The sequence below is a fragment of the Carettochelys insculpta genome, chromosome 7 (genome assembly GCF_033958435.1).
Source record: "Carettochelys insculpta isolate YL-2023 chromosome 7, ASM3395843v1, whole genome shotgun sequence".
In the NCBI taxonomy this organism is placed as follows: domain Eukaryota; kingdom Metazoa; phylum Chordata; order Testudines; family Carettochelyidae; genus Carettochelys; species Carettochelys insculpta.
Window position 1 is genome coordinate 55581029 of NC_134143.1, and position 13065 is coordinate 55594093.

Genomic DNA, 13065 nt, shown 5'->3' on the forward strand with positions numbered 1-13065 from the left:
TCTTCTGGAATCTCTCCCACCTCCCATGATTTTCCAAAAATGATTGCTAGAGGCTCAGATACCTCTTCTATCAGCTCCTTGAGGATTCTAGGATGCATTTCATCAGGCCGTGGTGATTTGCAGACATATAATTTTTCTAAGTAAATTTTAATTTGTTCTTTTCGTATTTCAACTTCTAAACCTACCCCTTTTTCACTAGTATTCTCTATGTCAGGCATTCCTTCAGATTTCTCAGTGAAGACTGAAACAAAGAAATCATTAAACATCTCTGCCATTTCCAAATTCCCTGTTACTGTTTCTTCCTTGTCACTGACCAATGGCCCTACCCTCTCCTTCGTCTTCCTCTTGTTACCAATGTATTTGTAAAAAGCCTTCTTGTTTCCCTTTATGCTTGTAGCTAGCTTGAGCTCATTTTGTGCCTTAGCCTTTCTAATCTTGCTCCTGCACACTCGTGTTGTTTGCCTATACTCATCCTTTGTAATTTGTCCTAGTTTCCATTTCTTATACGATCCCTTTTTTAGTCTGAGATGCAAGATCTCCTGGTTAAGCCAAGGCAGTCTTTTGCCATGTTTTCTATCTTTCCTATGCAGCGGGATAGCTTGCTTTTGGGCCTTTTTTGCCAACTCTCCTCAGCCGTTGTTCCCCTCAGTTTAGCTTCCCATGGGACCTTACCTACCAGCTGTCTGAGTTTACCAAAATCTGCCTTCCTGAAATCCATTATCTCTATTGTACTGTTTTCCCTTCTACCCTTCCTTAGAATTGTGAACTCTATGATTTCATGATCACTTTCACCCAAGCATCCTTCCACTTTCAAATTCTCAATAATTTCCTCCCTATTTGTTAAAATTAAATCTAGAACAGCTTCCCCCCGGTAGCTTTTTTAACCTTTTGGAATAAAAAGTTGTCTGCAATGCAATCCAAGAATTTATTGGACAGTCTGTCCCCTGCTGTATTAGTTTCCCAACATATACCTGGATAGTTGAAGTCCCCCATCACCACCAAATTCTGGGCCCTGGATGATGTTGTTAGCTGTTTAAAGAAAGCCTCATCCACCTCTTCCACATGGCTAGGGGGCCTGTAGTAGACGCCTAGTAGGACCTCATCCTTGTTTTTAACTCCTCTGAGTCTAACCCAGAGTTTCAACCCATCCATCTCCTACGTTCATCTCCACCTCTGTCCAGGTGTGTACATTTTTAATATACAAGGCAACACCTCCTCCCTTCTTTCCCTGTCTGTCCTTCCTAAGCAGGCTGTACCCTTCAATACCAACATTCCAATCATGAGTATTATCCCACCAAGTTTCTGTGATGCCAACGATATCATAGTTGTATTCATTTATTAGTACTTCCAATTCTTCTTGTTTATTTCCCATACTTCTTGCATTTGACTTTTTCAAATAAATATATTTGTGGCTCCTCAAATGAAAGTAAGGGAAAGATCATGCGCCTGCATCTACAGGAAAAAGAATTGCAAATGTCTGGGTTGCTTAAAGAGTCCACTTGTACACTATCTGTTCTCAGGCCAACTGCTCTACCCAGAAATAACTTTAAAGAATACTGGGTTGGAAAATCTCCCCAGCTTTGGGCATGCTGTGAAGCTGGAAAGCTACTGGAACTTCCCAATGGATGATTTTCTTGGTGTGGGTCTAGTCCACAGCTGCACAGAGCTGGTATGGGCAGCTCTTACACTAATATCCCTAACTCCCTGCCTTTGGAGGCAGAAAGGGGTCGAGGATGAGCAAGGCCAGCACACCAATATGCTCCAGTGATCTTGCCTGATGGATGTCTCTCGGGGAGCCAGTATCAGCTGACATCTTTAGAGTGGTAACAGAGAGGTTAGTCTGTACTCCAACAAAACAAAGCAGCAGATATGTAGCACTTTAAAGGCTTTAAAGTGCCACCTTTCTGCTGCAATCTTCAGAGTGGTGAGCACAGGTATCCAAGCAGCTGTGACTGGCTCGTTTGAAGTCTGCTCTGTTCTCCATTGCAGTCTTGACATTTAGATTATGTATGGGTGGCTGTGTCTACACTACAGCAACCTGTTGACAGAAGTCCCTGTCAGAAGGGATCTTTTGAGAAAACTTCTGTTGACAGTGCGTCCACACACAAAATTGGATTGAAAAATCTCTCAGCAGAATGGCTGACTTGAAGCACAGCAGATAGGGCTGCCTGGTGACCTGGAAGTGCCATCTATCAACACAGGACCCCTGGAAAATCCACACTGCCTTTTTTTGTTGGCAGATTCTGTCGAGAAAGGTGTTCTGCCTCGTGGGGGAGAGGTAGAAGGGTGTCGACAAGAGTGACGAGTTCTGTCAATAGTATGTTGACAGGACACATTTTTTGGTGTGGGCGCTCTGAGGGTTTTATTGAAAAAAATGTCTATTTTGTCGAAACACCCCCTTCCCCTGCCCGTGTAGATGTAGCCTGTGTGTATAATGCAGTGCTTTTTTTGTGCTGGTACTTGCTGGTACTCCGCAACCCCAGCTGAAGGACTGGCTGAGGAGAGGGGGGAGCAGGGAACCAGCTGAGTACCGGCTCCAATTTTTTTTCCAAAAAAGGTACTATATATATTAAATAAAACTATTAGAAAAAAGTGAAGAGACGGATCACGTTTTCTTATAAAAAGTCAAAATAAATATACATATTGATTGCACCAACCCAGCTTTGGAAATGGGAAAAAAAAACAGCACAAAATTTTTCTTTCCACAATTTCTTTATGACAAGTCACATTCTTCATATTGCAAAGCAGTAATCTGTAGATGCATATACATTATATTTGCAAATATACTAATTGAAATATTGCTTGGTAAACACTCGCTCTGGTGATTTTTAATTGCTGTATTAAAAATAAATGATTAATTTTGACTGGAAATCATCCCATCTACAAATTAGCACAATCTACAATGTTTGACTCCTCAACTTCATTTGAGTTCTTAGAAACACCAGTCTCTAAAGGAAGCAAGGGGAGAAATATGAAGGAAAAAACTTGCATTAAAATCAAATAACTTGATGGCCAGCAATGACTGAAACAGGGTAGGTAGGCATAAAAGGTAAACATAAAAATAATGTCAGACTGCTCCTTATTACGTATGAAGTTGTCAAAACAAAGTACTCTGTCTATCTTAGGTGGCACTGATCTCTGTGGTATCTGCTCATCCCACGATCTGATATTCATTTCTCCTTACAGAAACCCTGTGCAGTGCTGTTTTTCCCATTTTACAGATAGGTGACTGAGATGCGGAAAGACTGGGGCTCACCCACAATCACACAAGATGTTTGTGGTGAAACAGGAAGTGAACCAGTTTTTGGTCTACCTAGACTAGAGATAGTCCTGACCTACAAAGCCTGATTCTAGGTTGAGGGGACGGAGCTAGTGAGCCAAATATGGAGCTGGGGTTCAGTCCATGGAAATGGCAGCAGGCTGAGGGGTTGGGATCTGAATTCAAAATTCTCCTTGTTTTCCACATTATCTGGATGTGGAGCTTTAGCCTCAGGTCAATCTCTAGCTTGAATTTACAAGAACTTAGCATTACAATAAGGTTTTAATACTTCCTCTTTAAAGCATGAATTTTATTGTCTAAAAGTTATTTAGTGCAAATGCTAAAAACTGATTCCTTACATAAACACTCTGAGATAGCCCTGTCTGCCACATGCTGCTGACTATTGCCTCACATTATCTCATACGGAATTGGTCTTCTCAGTTTATTTTTCAAAAGAAACCCAAGAAGAGTGAAAACAACAGTTGCAAGCACCACACCCGTAATAATAAATGGAGCCTGGGAACGACCAGCAGTGGCAGTAATTGAATCACGAAAATCGGCATCTTCCTGATAGTCCAGTTCTGTGAAATAAGAGACAGTTTTGATTTTATTTTATTCTCTGCTCTGGTTATTACCAACTATATCATGATAAGAAAACTTGAATTAGAAAGTTAAATTCTAGCCCAGGTCAACAAGTAAATCAATTTCATTCTTTTATACAAGAAATTCTAGACATATCAATCCATGACATGCCAATCACAATACTTGAGCAGTTCAGGGATAATTAGATCAATGAAGCTATACTAAGGAAATGGACTGCATCTCATCTTTCTTCCTGAAGAATTGATTCAGTTATACTTTCTGAGCTGTACAGACTAAAAACGATGGGTTTAAAATATGCTAAGTAAGGAACAAATTTGTAGATGCCGTTAGTCAATAAACAAGTCTCTATGTTCATAATGGAGCTTTTTACAAAACCAGTAAGAACATGCTGCACTGTTAGAAAGCACAGGTAAGATTTCATAATATGAAATTAAAATTAATTTACAGAACCTTGTTGTGACACTGGAGCAGTGAGGGTTAAGCAACCAGCAGGCTAAGCAACCCAAAACAACCTTCAAGTTCATATTAGAAAATTATTGAAATAGTAAAGAAGACCATTCCTTGCAGACAAATGACCCAGTGATGTTAAACAGACCAGACTTCTTGAAACGTAAACCAGTATTATCAGAGAATTAGAAGCAGATATTAATTGTATTTGTCTGTGTTTACCTGTATCTTATGAGAAGTCAATGAGACCTAATTAACTTATAAATGCAACCTTCATACCCTGACTATAATTTCATTATAAATTATATTGAGTCAAAGATCAAAAGGAGAGATCAACATTTAAATGCAACCTATGAATAACAGCATTGTTGTCTTTACTTCTCTTTGGCTGTGTCTACACTTCAAAAATAACTTCGAAGTTGAGTGTCTACACACTTCTGACTTTGGAGTTTAACTTCAAAATAGGGCGCTACTCCATGCCTGGGAGTGGAGTAAGGACTTCTAAGTTGGGCTCCCCCCAAAAAATTAACTTCGAAGTCAGGGAAAATGTGTGTAAATACTCCGCTGGCTATTTCAATGTAGTGCCTAACTTCGAAGTTATTTCCTAGTGTGGACGCAACCTTTGAAGTTTATAATACAGGACCTGTACATTTTTTGAATGGGCAATTGCCTTATGTTAAGCAATACAACTAGTTTATGTATATATAATGTATATGAAATAAAAGTTTAGCTTCATAGCAACACTTTATACTACATAGTCTTCATCCAGGAAGGCCACTACTGTAATTTCTGGTGTCAAGATATGATCGCCTTGCTAGAGAACAATAAGAGAAACTTTGGGCCTGATCTCATTTTATCTCACATCTACTGAAGCTTTGCCAGGGAAAGTTCAAGTCACCAGACTGAGTCTCCACGTATACATTGGACTATCCCTGAAAATTCTCAGAAGAACTGGAACAAACTCTACTCATAGGCTGCCTATTGGACTAAAACATATAGAATCAAGTCTAGACAGACATTCATAAACCAGCAGCCTCATCACCTCTATTTTGAAAATGATTTAAGAACTTTACCTATATCTGCATATATAATGTTGTTTAACTACAGTAACTCTTTTCTTTTTACTATATCTTAGTTTAATTAATAAGAATTGACTGTAAACTTTTATTTGGTTCAGATCTGAAATATTCATTGATATGGTAGGCAATAGTGGGATTGGTAGAACTCTATGGTGAATAAGGTTTTAAGTAACTCTCACTGTACAGATTTGGCTATCTGAGTGGGAGCCAAATGCTCGTTTGCTTAAAAAGGAAATGTGTTTTAGCTTCTTGGTAATTAATAAGATAGCACAGACACTGTTTTGTTCCTAACTTGGTGAATCTAATTATAAGAATAAATCACCCATTTTGGAGATCGCCAGAACCGTTCTTTGCAGTTTACCCTCATTTAACATTCTTAACAGTGCCCCATCAAGGTACATCTACACAACAGTGTTATTTTGGAATAAACTATTCCAGAAGAGATTTTCCAGAATAGCTTATTTCAAAATAGTGTTTCTACACACAAAGGTCATTTCTACACAGGCCACTTTCTTTGAAAGTGGCATGGTAATACATGGCCCGAAATATGCTAATGAGGCACGGATGCAAATTCCCTGCACCTCATTAGCATATGGTCACATGATTTGGAGTCCGGAAAACCGTTCTTCCGGACTCCAAAATGCCGTGAAGAAGCATGGCCCTGGGGGAGATTCCGGAAGGAAGTCCTTTTTCTGGAGGGCCCTTCTTTCCGAAAATTTTTGAGAAGAAGGGGCCTCCGGAAGAAGGACTTCCTTTGGCAGACCCCCCCAGGGGCCGCGCTTCTAAACGGCATTTTGGAGTCTGGAAGAACGGTCTTCCAGACTCCAAATCATGTGACCATATGCTAATGAGGCATGGGGAATTTGTGTCCGCACCTCATTAGCATATTTCGGGCCATGTATTACCATGCCACTTTCAAAGAAAGTGGCCTGTGTAGAAACGGCCAAAATGCCTATCAAAATAGCACTCAGCTATTTCAAAGTACAGCATCCACACTGAATGGCCAGTAGGGCACCCTGGGTGGAGCTGGAGGCCCCTATTTCAAAATAGCTCCATTCCCTGACTATACAGCCCCTATTCTGAAATATCTATTTTGGAATAGTGCTATTCCTTATAGAATGAAGTTTATAAGCCATTTACTATTATTCAAATCTATTTTGAAATAGTGATTTTGCTGTGTAGCTGATTGCAAAGTTAGTTTGGTATAGGCCATTATTCTGAAATAACTTTGCTGTGTAGACACACCCTAAGTAACCACAGTCACACTTACACTGAATACAAGAGAAGTGTTTACAAAATTTACCAGCTTTTCTGTTCTCACTGCCCTCTTTTCGAAGCTGAATCGGTCCAACAACAACATCCACCTTTTCTTGGTAGGAGCTTGTATCTCTCTTGGACCTGGGTACACAGCCCTGATAGCATCGGGAAGAATAATCATATAGCCTGCACACCACCATTTTAAACTGCAGGTAAACTGATGTATGTTTGTTAATAAATGAGAAGGCATTAAACTTGAACCGTATGATGGAGCTGATGGGTGAATAGTAGGTATTGTAGGTATGATCTCTAACACACCTAAAATAAATAAGTAAATAAAATACAATTAGTCTTCAGACATGAACACAAAAATAAATCACTGGCACTAAGTATGCCCTGTGTGCAAAAATCAAAATAAAAAACAAATTAAAAAATGCCTTGCCAACAGAAAGGGAAAATATGGGCAGTTATAGTAAGACTAGAACATTAAAGAGGTTAAAATAGTGGCAGTGACTTGTATGAAAGAAAAATGTACAACCCTGCTTCCCCTAAATAAGCCAGGTATATACAGACCTGCTTAACTCTAAGAATGTGAGTAGTTTTCAAGAACTCGCATGCTTAAAGTTAAGTTTGTGCATAAGCTTTTGGAAGATCCATGCCCAGGACTCACAAGTTTCCAAGAGGCCCCCTGGAGGTGTCCTGGCAATGAATCTATTGAAAGAGCCCAAAGCCGGGTATCTATATCTCCAGGCTGTAGTGCATATGACTGCTGAAGAGCAGCTGAAGTGAAAGGCAGTTATTTTTATCATTAAGGGGGAAATGAAATGAAGATTTAAGCTGATAAGTGAGACTGACCAGAAAAAAATTCATTTCACACAGTTTTAAAATTTATTGCTGCTTCAATGCAGCCAAAAATGAATTATTTCAGATTTTTCCATTCACGTGGGAGAGAGAACCAACCCAGAAAGTGAACAACGGAGGATCAAGTCACTGCTCTGAATGATTTAGAGAATGGGTCTGCTACAGGGCAGGCAAGCAGCCTAACCACTTGACTTGGGTTTCAATCTTTGTCTTACTTGAGCCCCCACCCTCTGCATGACCATCCATCAGAACCGATACCTGCCTGAAATGTTCTGACTATCTAATCTCCCTGCCCTGTAGTAGATTGTTCATTGCAAACTATTATGCAGATGGCTTCTTTTAAACTTAACTTCCTTAGGTTCCACAGCTCTAGTGCCACCCTGGCTAAATTACTTTGAAATTTCATTCTTATTTCTCATTATTTATATGTAATTAGGATTTCACTGCTAAATGAATGAGTCATATATTCATTGAAAATTGATGTTGCTCACGAAAGACTGTATTCATACAGCCGTATTCTAACAGTGAAGAACTCTACTGAAATTCTGGCAAGGATAGAAACATAGGAATTGTTACTCTGGATGACATCAGTGGTTTATTATATTCTTACTAGAGCTAAGAATATAATTTGTTTTCTATAATCTTTATCTGACTTTTCTTCAAGAAACGGCTCAAGACAAGCTAGTCGAACATTTTTATGTTTCACTTGCAAAACACAGATCATGAGAAGAAACTGAAATATTTTTAAAAAACAGAAAATCAGGAAAATAAAACATAAAATTACAGTAATTTGAAATGTTATTTCCCGTATGCTACTCCCCACTATTCCTGCCCCCGGCCCCCACAAAGCAAAACAAAACAATGAACAACCTTAGGACTGCAAATGAATTACATTTTTTTAAAAGATTGAGAAAAACAGTTTAAAAATATAGAGTCAAATTCAATGTATAAACTATTTGGGGTATAATTCAATCTTGATGTGGGCAGGTGAAAATCTACCAGTATCAGTGGTGGCTGTTTATATCAGGAGTAAATTTACCTCTTCAGTTACTCTGTGAGTTCCTTGAATAGAATCCCTGACATTCAATTTCATGTTCTAAACATGATTTATACTGTGTCTATTGAGTTCTCCTCTTTTACCATGATTTGCCAAAATAGAGGGCTTTTTTAAAAAATAATGTATTGGCAAGGGAAACTGAAATTAAATCACATTGGCCTGATTCAAATTATTCCATAAACAAAACAGATACAATATGGCATGCACAGATCCACTGTAAACCATTGCTGAGAAAATTCTTACCCGCTTCTAATAATGTCATATGTTGTTGTTGTAAAATCATCGGGATCAGGTGATGCAACACAAGTGTCCAAAAACAACACCAGATTTGGGTCAGAGCTGTGAATTGAAGCTTGAAGGAATAAACTCTGGTTCAAGTCAACGTAATACGGAGAGTCATACACTGGCCGTGAGAAGGATGGAGAATTGTAAAATGAAATGTTCACATCGTATCTGTTGTATTGCGTTTTGTTCACTTCAGTAATATCCTCCACAATGTACATTGTTTCTATCCATCTGTTCTGGAGCATTTTGCAGTTGATGTGCAGATGAAGATCTTTTTGCCTTTTGATTACATTACCAGGAGAGATTGCTTTGATCAGGTTGGAATAGATGATAGTGTTGTTGTTTCCCTGGTTCACAAATTAAATACAGAATTAGATCATATAGTCACATTTTTGCCCGAGGTCATAATGACCATAATGGTTACTAAACTTTTGATTCGCCCAAAGAATAACATGCATTTTAAAGCATTGCTCCCATTGGCAGTATTTTGTTAAGTGTGACTTCAGAGATTTCTATTCACAATAGATTTTAAAAGACCCTTCTGGCTGTATGCTCTGGTGATTGCACTGAGATGTGAAAATATTTTCTTTGAACCCAAACACAGCCAAGTTAGTTACCATTTATGCAAAACTTTGAACACATAATGCACAATAGTTCAGATTCAGCAAGGCACTGTCAAAGTGAATGCCTTAAACTGGTACCTTTCTGGACTGTGACCTATTGTAGGCCAAGAGTTATTCTATTCATAAACATCATCTTATACTCAAAAATGTCTGTGAGCATTGGCTGACATTATTCACGTCCCCATGAGGTCAGTAAGTGAGGCAAGGGAAGAACAGGAGTGAATGGTCAGTGCATCAGAAACTGCAGCCAGTGGTTCACTGGTAGCTCCTGCGGACCACAGCGTGGGTTTCTGTTCATGACCATTTTCAAAGTGAATTCTGCAGTTGACACAGACCTACTTAGATGTTCAACTCCAGTTTACCCAGACCTTCTAAATGTTCAACTCCATACCTCTCGTGTTGTGCCACAGCGGTTGTACGGTATGTTGAATATAACATAGTTTGATGTAACGGCTGGAGTACAAAAAGGGTCATTCAAGCTGACGTCCCCTGCCGTGTAGCCATGTGAGCGGAGATAGGCTTTGTTAACAAGTACATCCATGTAATCTGGCATGCACATGAGCACTAGTGGATGGATAAAACACATTAATGCATTCAAGCATACAACAACAATTAACTGTCATAATCTATATATATCACACTATTGATTTTGTGTGTATCTTATGTTTTAAATATTGAATTATGCCCCAGGTGCCTGTGTGTTTTGTTTGTGGATCACTGTTACCGTGAAATTCTGCAAACCATAACTTCACTTCCTGTGATCAGAGAGAGTCTCATCAGTGAATCACAGTTATCATAGCAGAACAAATCCTGAAATCAGGTAGAAGTTCTATTGCAGTCCTGGACACCAGGGCTAAAGATGCTCCTGGGACTCTGCATCCTGGCTGGCTCCCAGCCCTGGGCCACAAATAAATTCGACGGGGCCTCATGTTTGACATGCTTGCTCTACAGTCCGTCCCTGGGCTAAAAGGACATTGAAATGAATAGGACTTTCAGCTGAATGAGGACCTAAGAATCAGGCTTTGAATGCCTGTGAAAGTTGTTCACGTTCACTTGTGGGCACCTCGGTAGCTGAATATGTGCAAAAATTGCAGGGGATTCATGGAAGAGCACCACAGCTGTGAAAGGAAGTGGAGGGACTTATTCTAAATATAACTTATTCTAATACAAAACATGTACCAGGAAAGTGCTTAACAGATGCTGAGCTAATTGACTCATGCTATGTAGAGAGGAGTGCTTGTAATGAGAATTTTGCCTGCATTGGGACTAGGATCACACTCAGAGCAAATGAGAAATTAAATTGCACAAGGGGCAGTGCCCTTTTTGTGGAAAAAAGAGGAGCTGGTACTCATTTGCCTCCCTGCCCCCACTCCTCAGTCAATCCCGTGCCTGGGGCTGCCGAGGTGCTTGTACTCAGTACTGGCAAGAACCGTCACAAAAAAAGCACTGACAAGGGGCCATAAGTAAGAGTAGTGAGCTAAAATAAAGAAAAAGTAAATCAGGCAGACTATCAGAAAATGTCTAAAAATAATTTGTTCTACAATAACAAGCCTTGATTTTTTTTAAATATAAACCTGAATGTAATGAGACAGTAATCATGCAGTATGAAAGATAACAGTGAGTGTTTGTTATACAGAAGTGGTTCAACAATATTAATAAATAGTTCAAAAAAATCAATAAATGGGCTTGCCTACTGAAAAGCAAAGTTCTCTTTTAAACATGAACTTACACGTATTCCGATCTTGTTGACTGGAGTAATAGTTGGCACTAAACCCTCTGTTTGTGACACTTGAGTCACTGTGAAATCGAACTGTCATCAAGTTTGAGGATGATGTATATGTGAAATAGGTTCCATTACAAATTTTCCCCAGTAAAGGAGACGTATAGAGTGGTCCATCATATATCTCAATATAATCATACTGGCATCTAGTACCTTCTGTGCTGTGGAATAAAATGAACATTTTGTAAACTATTTTGTGAACTCCTATTAAACTATTTATCATTAAACTCAAATTAAACCCTTCATTCAGCTGCTGTTTGTGACAAAGATTGTTTTAATTTTGTATCTTATCTGGTACCAGCCAGGACTGCACAATTAACCACAAATAATACTATAGTAGAGGACCTGTTGCAACTCTGCTTGCTAGCAAAAGTTGGTCTAGAAGAAAGTTGTAAACAGAATTTTGTTATAATACACATCCAAAGTTCATGGGGCCAGCCCCGTGCTGGACAGGAAAGGGCTGGGCCTGGCACAGAGTGTGTGTGGGGGGGAGGGGCTCTGTTGTGGGGAGTGAACCAGGCCCCACACTGGGTGGGGAAGGGGCTGGCACAGTGTGGAAGGGGGCTCCATCAGGAGGCTGGGCTGGGCCCCAGTGGTGGCTGGCGGTTGATCTGAGGCCAACACAGTGCGGTGTGGGGAACATGGTAGAACCTTGCCCAGACAGAGAGAAGGACACAGCAAAAATAATATATATGATTCATTGTACTCTTCATTTCAGGTTTACTGGTAATTTAAAAGTGTTAAGTCCCATTGAGAAATGTCCTTGAAGTTGAGAAGGTACCAATTGCAAAATTCCATGATTCTTGGAATTCTTGGCTTGGGATGCCAGTGCCCTACTTACACTATATCTCTAAACAAGAGTGTTACACGGTAGTTGTTCACTGCTTCTATTTCCCACACACAATCTGCATTGTTTGGATAATTTCCAGGATAGAACGGGCTCTGAAATGTCCCAGAAGAATGCCGAAGGACACCACCACAAGAATATTTTGCTGCAGAATCAAAAGTAAGAAAAGAAAATGCATAAAAGTTATTTATATATACTTTTGCATATATTTGCATACAGTTTGCCAGTCAGAGCCAAAGCCTATTGAAGTTAAAGGAAAGCCTCCCATAACTTCAATGGTCTTTATGGAAGATGCTCTCTGATCAGCCATTCACTGTCTCATTTAAGGCTCAGACCTTTTAAGGTTAGCCCTAAATATATATAACTGAAGATAGAAAATATGGGCCAAAAATGTTCAGGGAAGAAAGAATATGTTTTTTTATCTCCAGTAATGTTATTCAGGTTGGAAGTAAGCTTTTGAAGAAGCATCTGGTGTGCTGGGGCCAAAAATTGCAACCTGAATGAAAATAGCACTTATAGCCAACTTTGCAATGTAACATGTTTTTACTTAATGCTGAGTTTTAACTGACATAAGGCTTATACAAAAAGGGTAGGGGTAGAAACCTTTGAAAGTCATTATACTGATGGTGACCCATAAAAAATATTGGACTTTTATTTTTCTATCTGCAAAGCACACAGAAACAGACTTTGACTGCATATATCTGTGGACTGGTAACTCTGGCTGGGTCTACACTAGCACCCCCCTTCAAAAGGGGGATGCTAATAAGACACTTCAGGATATGCTAATGAGATACTGCAACGAATATGCAGCACCTCATTAGCATAATGACAGCCACGGCCCTTTGAAAGTGCCGCTTTTGATCACGCATGGCTGATCTACACGGGGTCTTTTTCAAAAGGACCCTGCATACTTTAAATCCCCTTATTCCTATTTTGTTATCGGAATAAGGGGATTTGAAGTGCACAG

At 39.5% G+C, this 13065-nt stretch overlaps 1 protein-coding gene across 1 annotated transcript in view; it reads right to left on the reverse strand.

The window, feature by feature from the left end:
- Nucleotides 1–3667: 3667 nt before the first annotated feature.
- Nucleotides 3668–13065, reverse strand: part of LOC142015814 (scavenger receptor cysteine-rich domain-containing protein DMBT1-like) — a 137622-nt gene continuing 128224 nt past the window's right edge. The window contains exons 16-22 of the mRNA XM_074999616.1: nucleotides 12095–12243; nucleotides 11491–11504; nucleotides 11201–11397; nucleotides 9863–10035; nucleotides 8807–9195; nucleotides 6692–6963; nucleotides 3668–3840 (exon numbers count right to left, since the gene is read on the reverse strand). Coding sequence (XP_074855717.1) covers nucleotides 3668–3840; nucleotides 6692–6963; nucleotides 8807–9195; nucleotides 9863–10035; nucleotides 11201–11397; nucleotides 11491–11504; nucleotides 12095–12243 — 1367 coding nt within the window. The remainder of the gene's footprint in view (nucleotides 3841–6691; nucleotides 6964–8806; nucleotides 9196–9862; nucleotides 10036–11200; nucleotides 11398–11490; nucleotides 11505–12094; nucleotides 12244–13065) is intronic.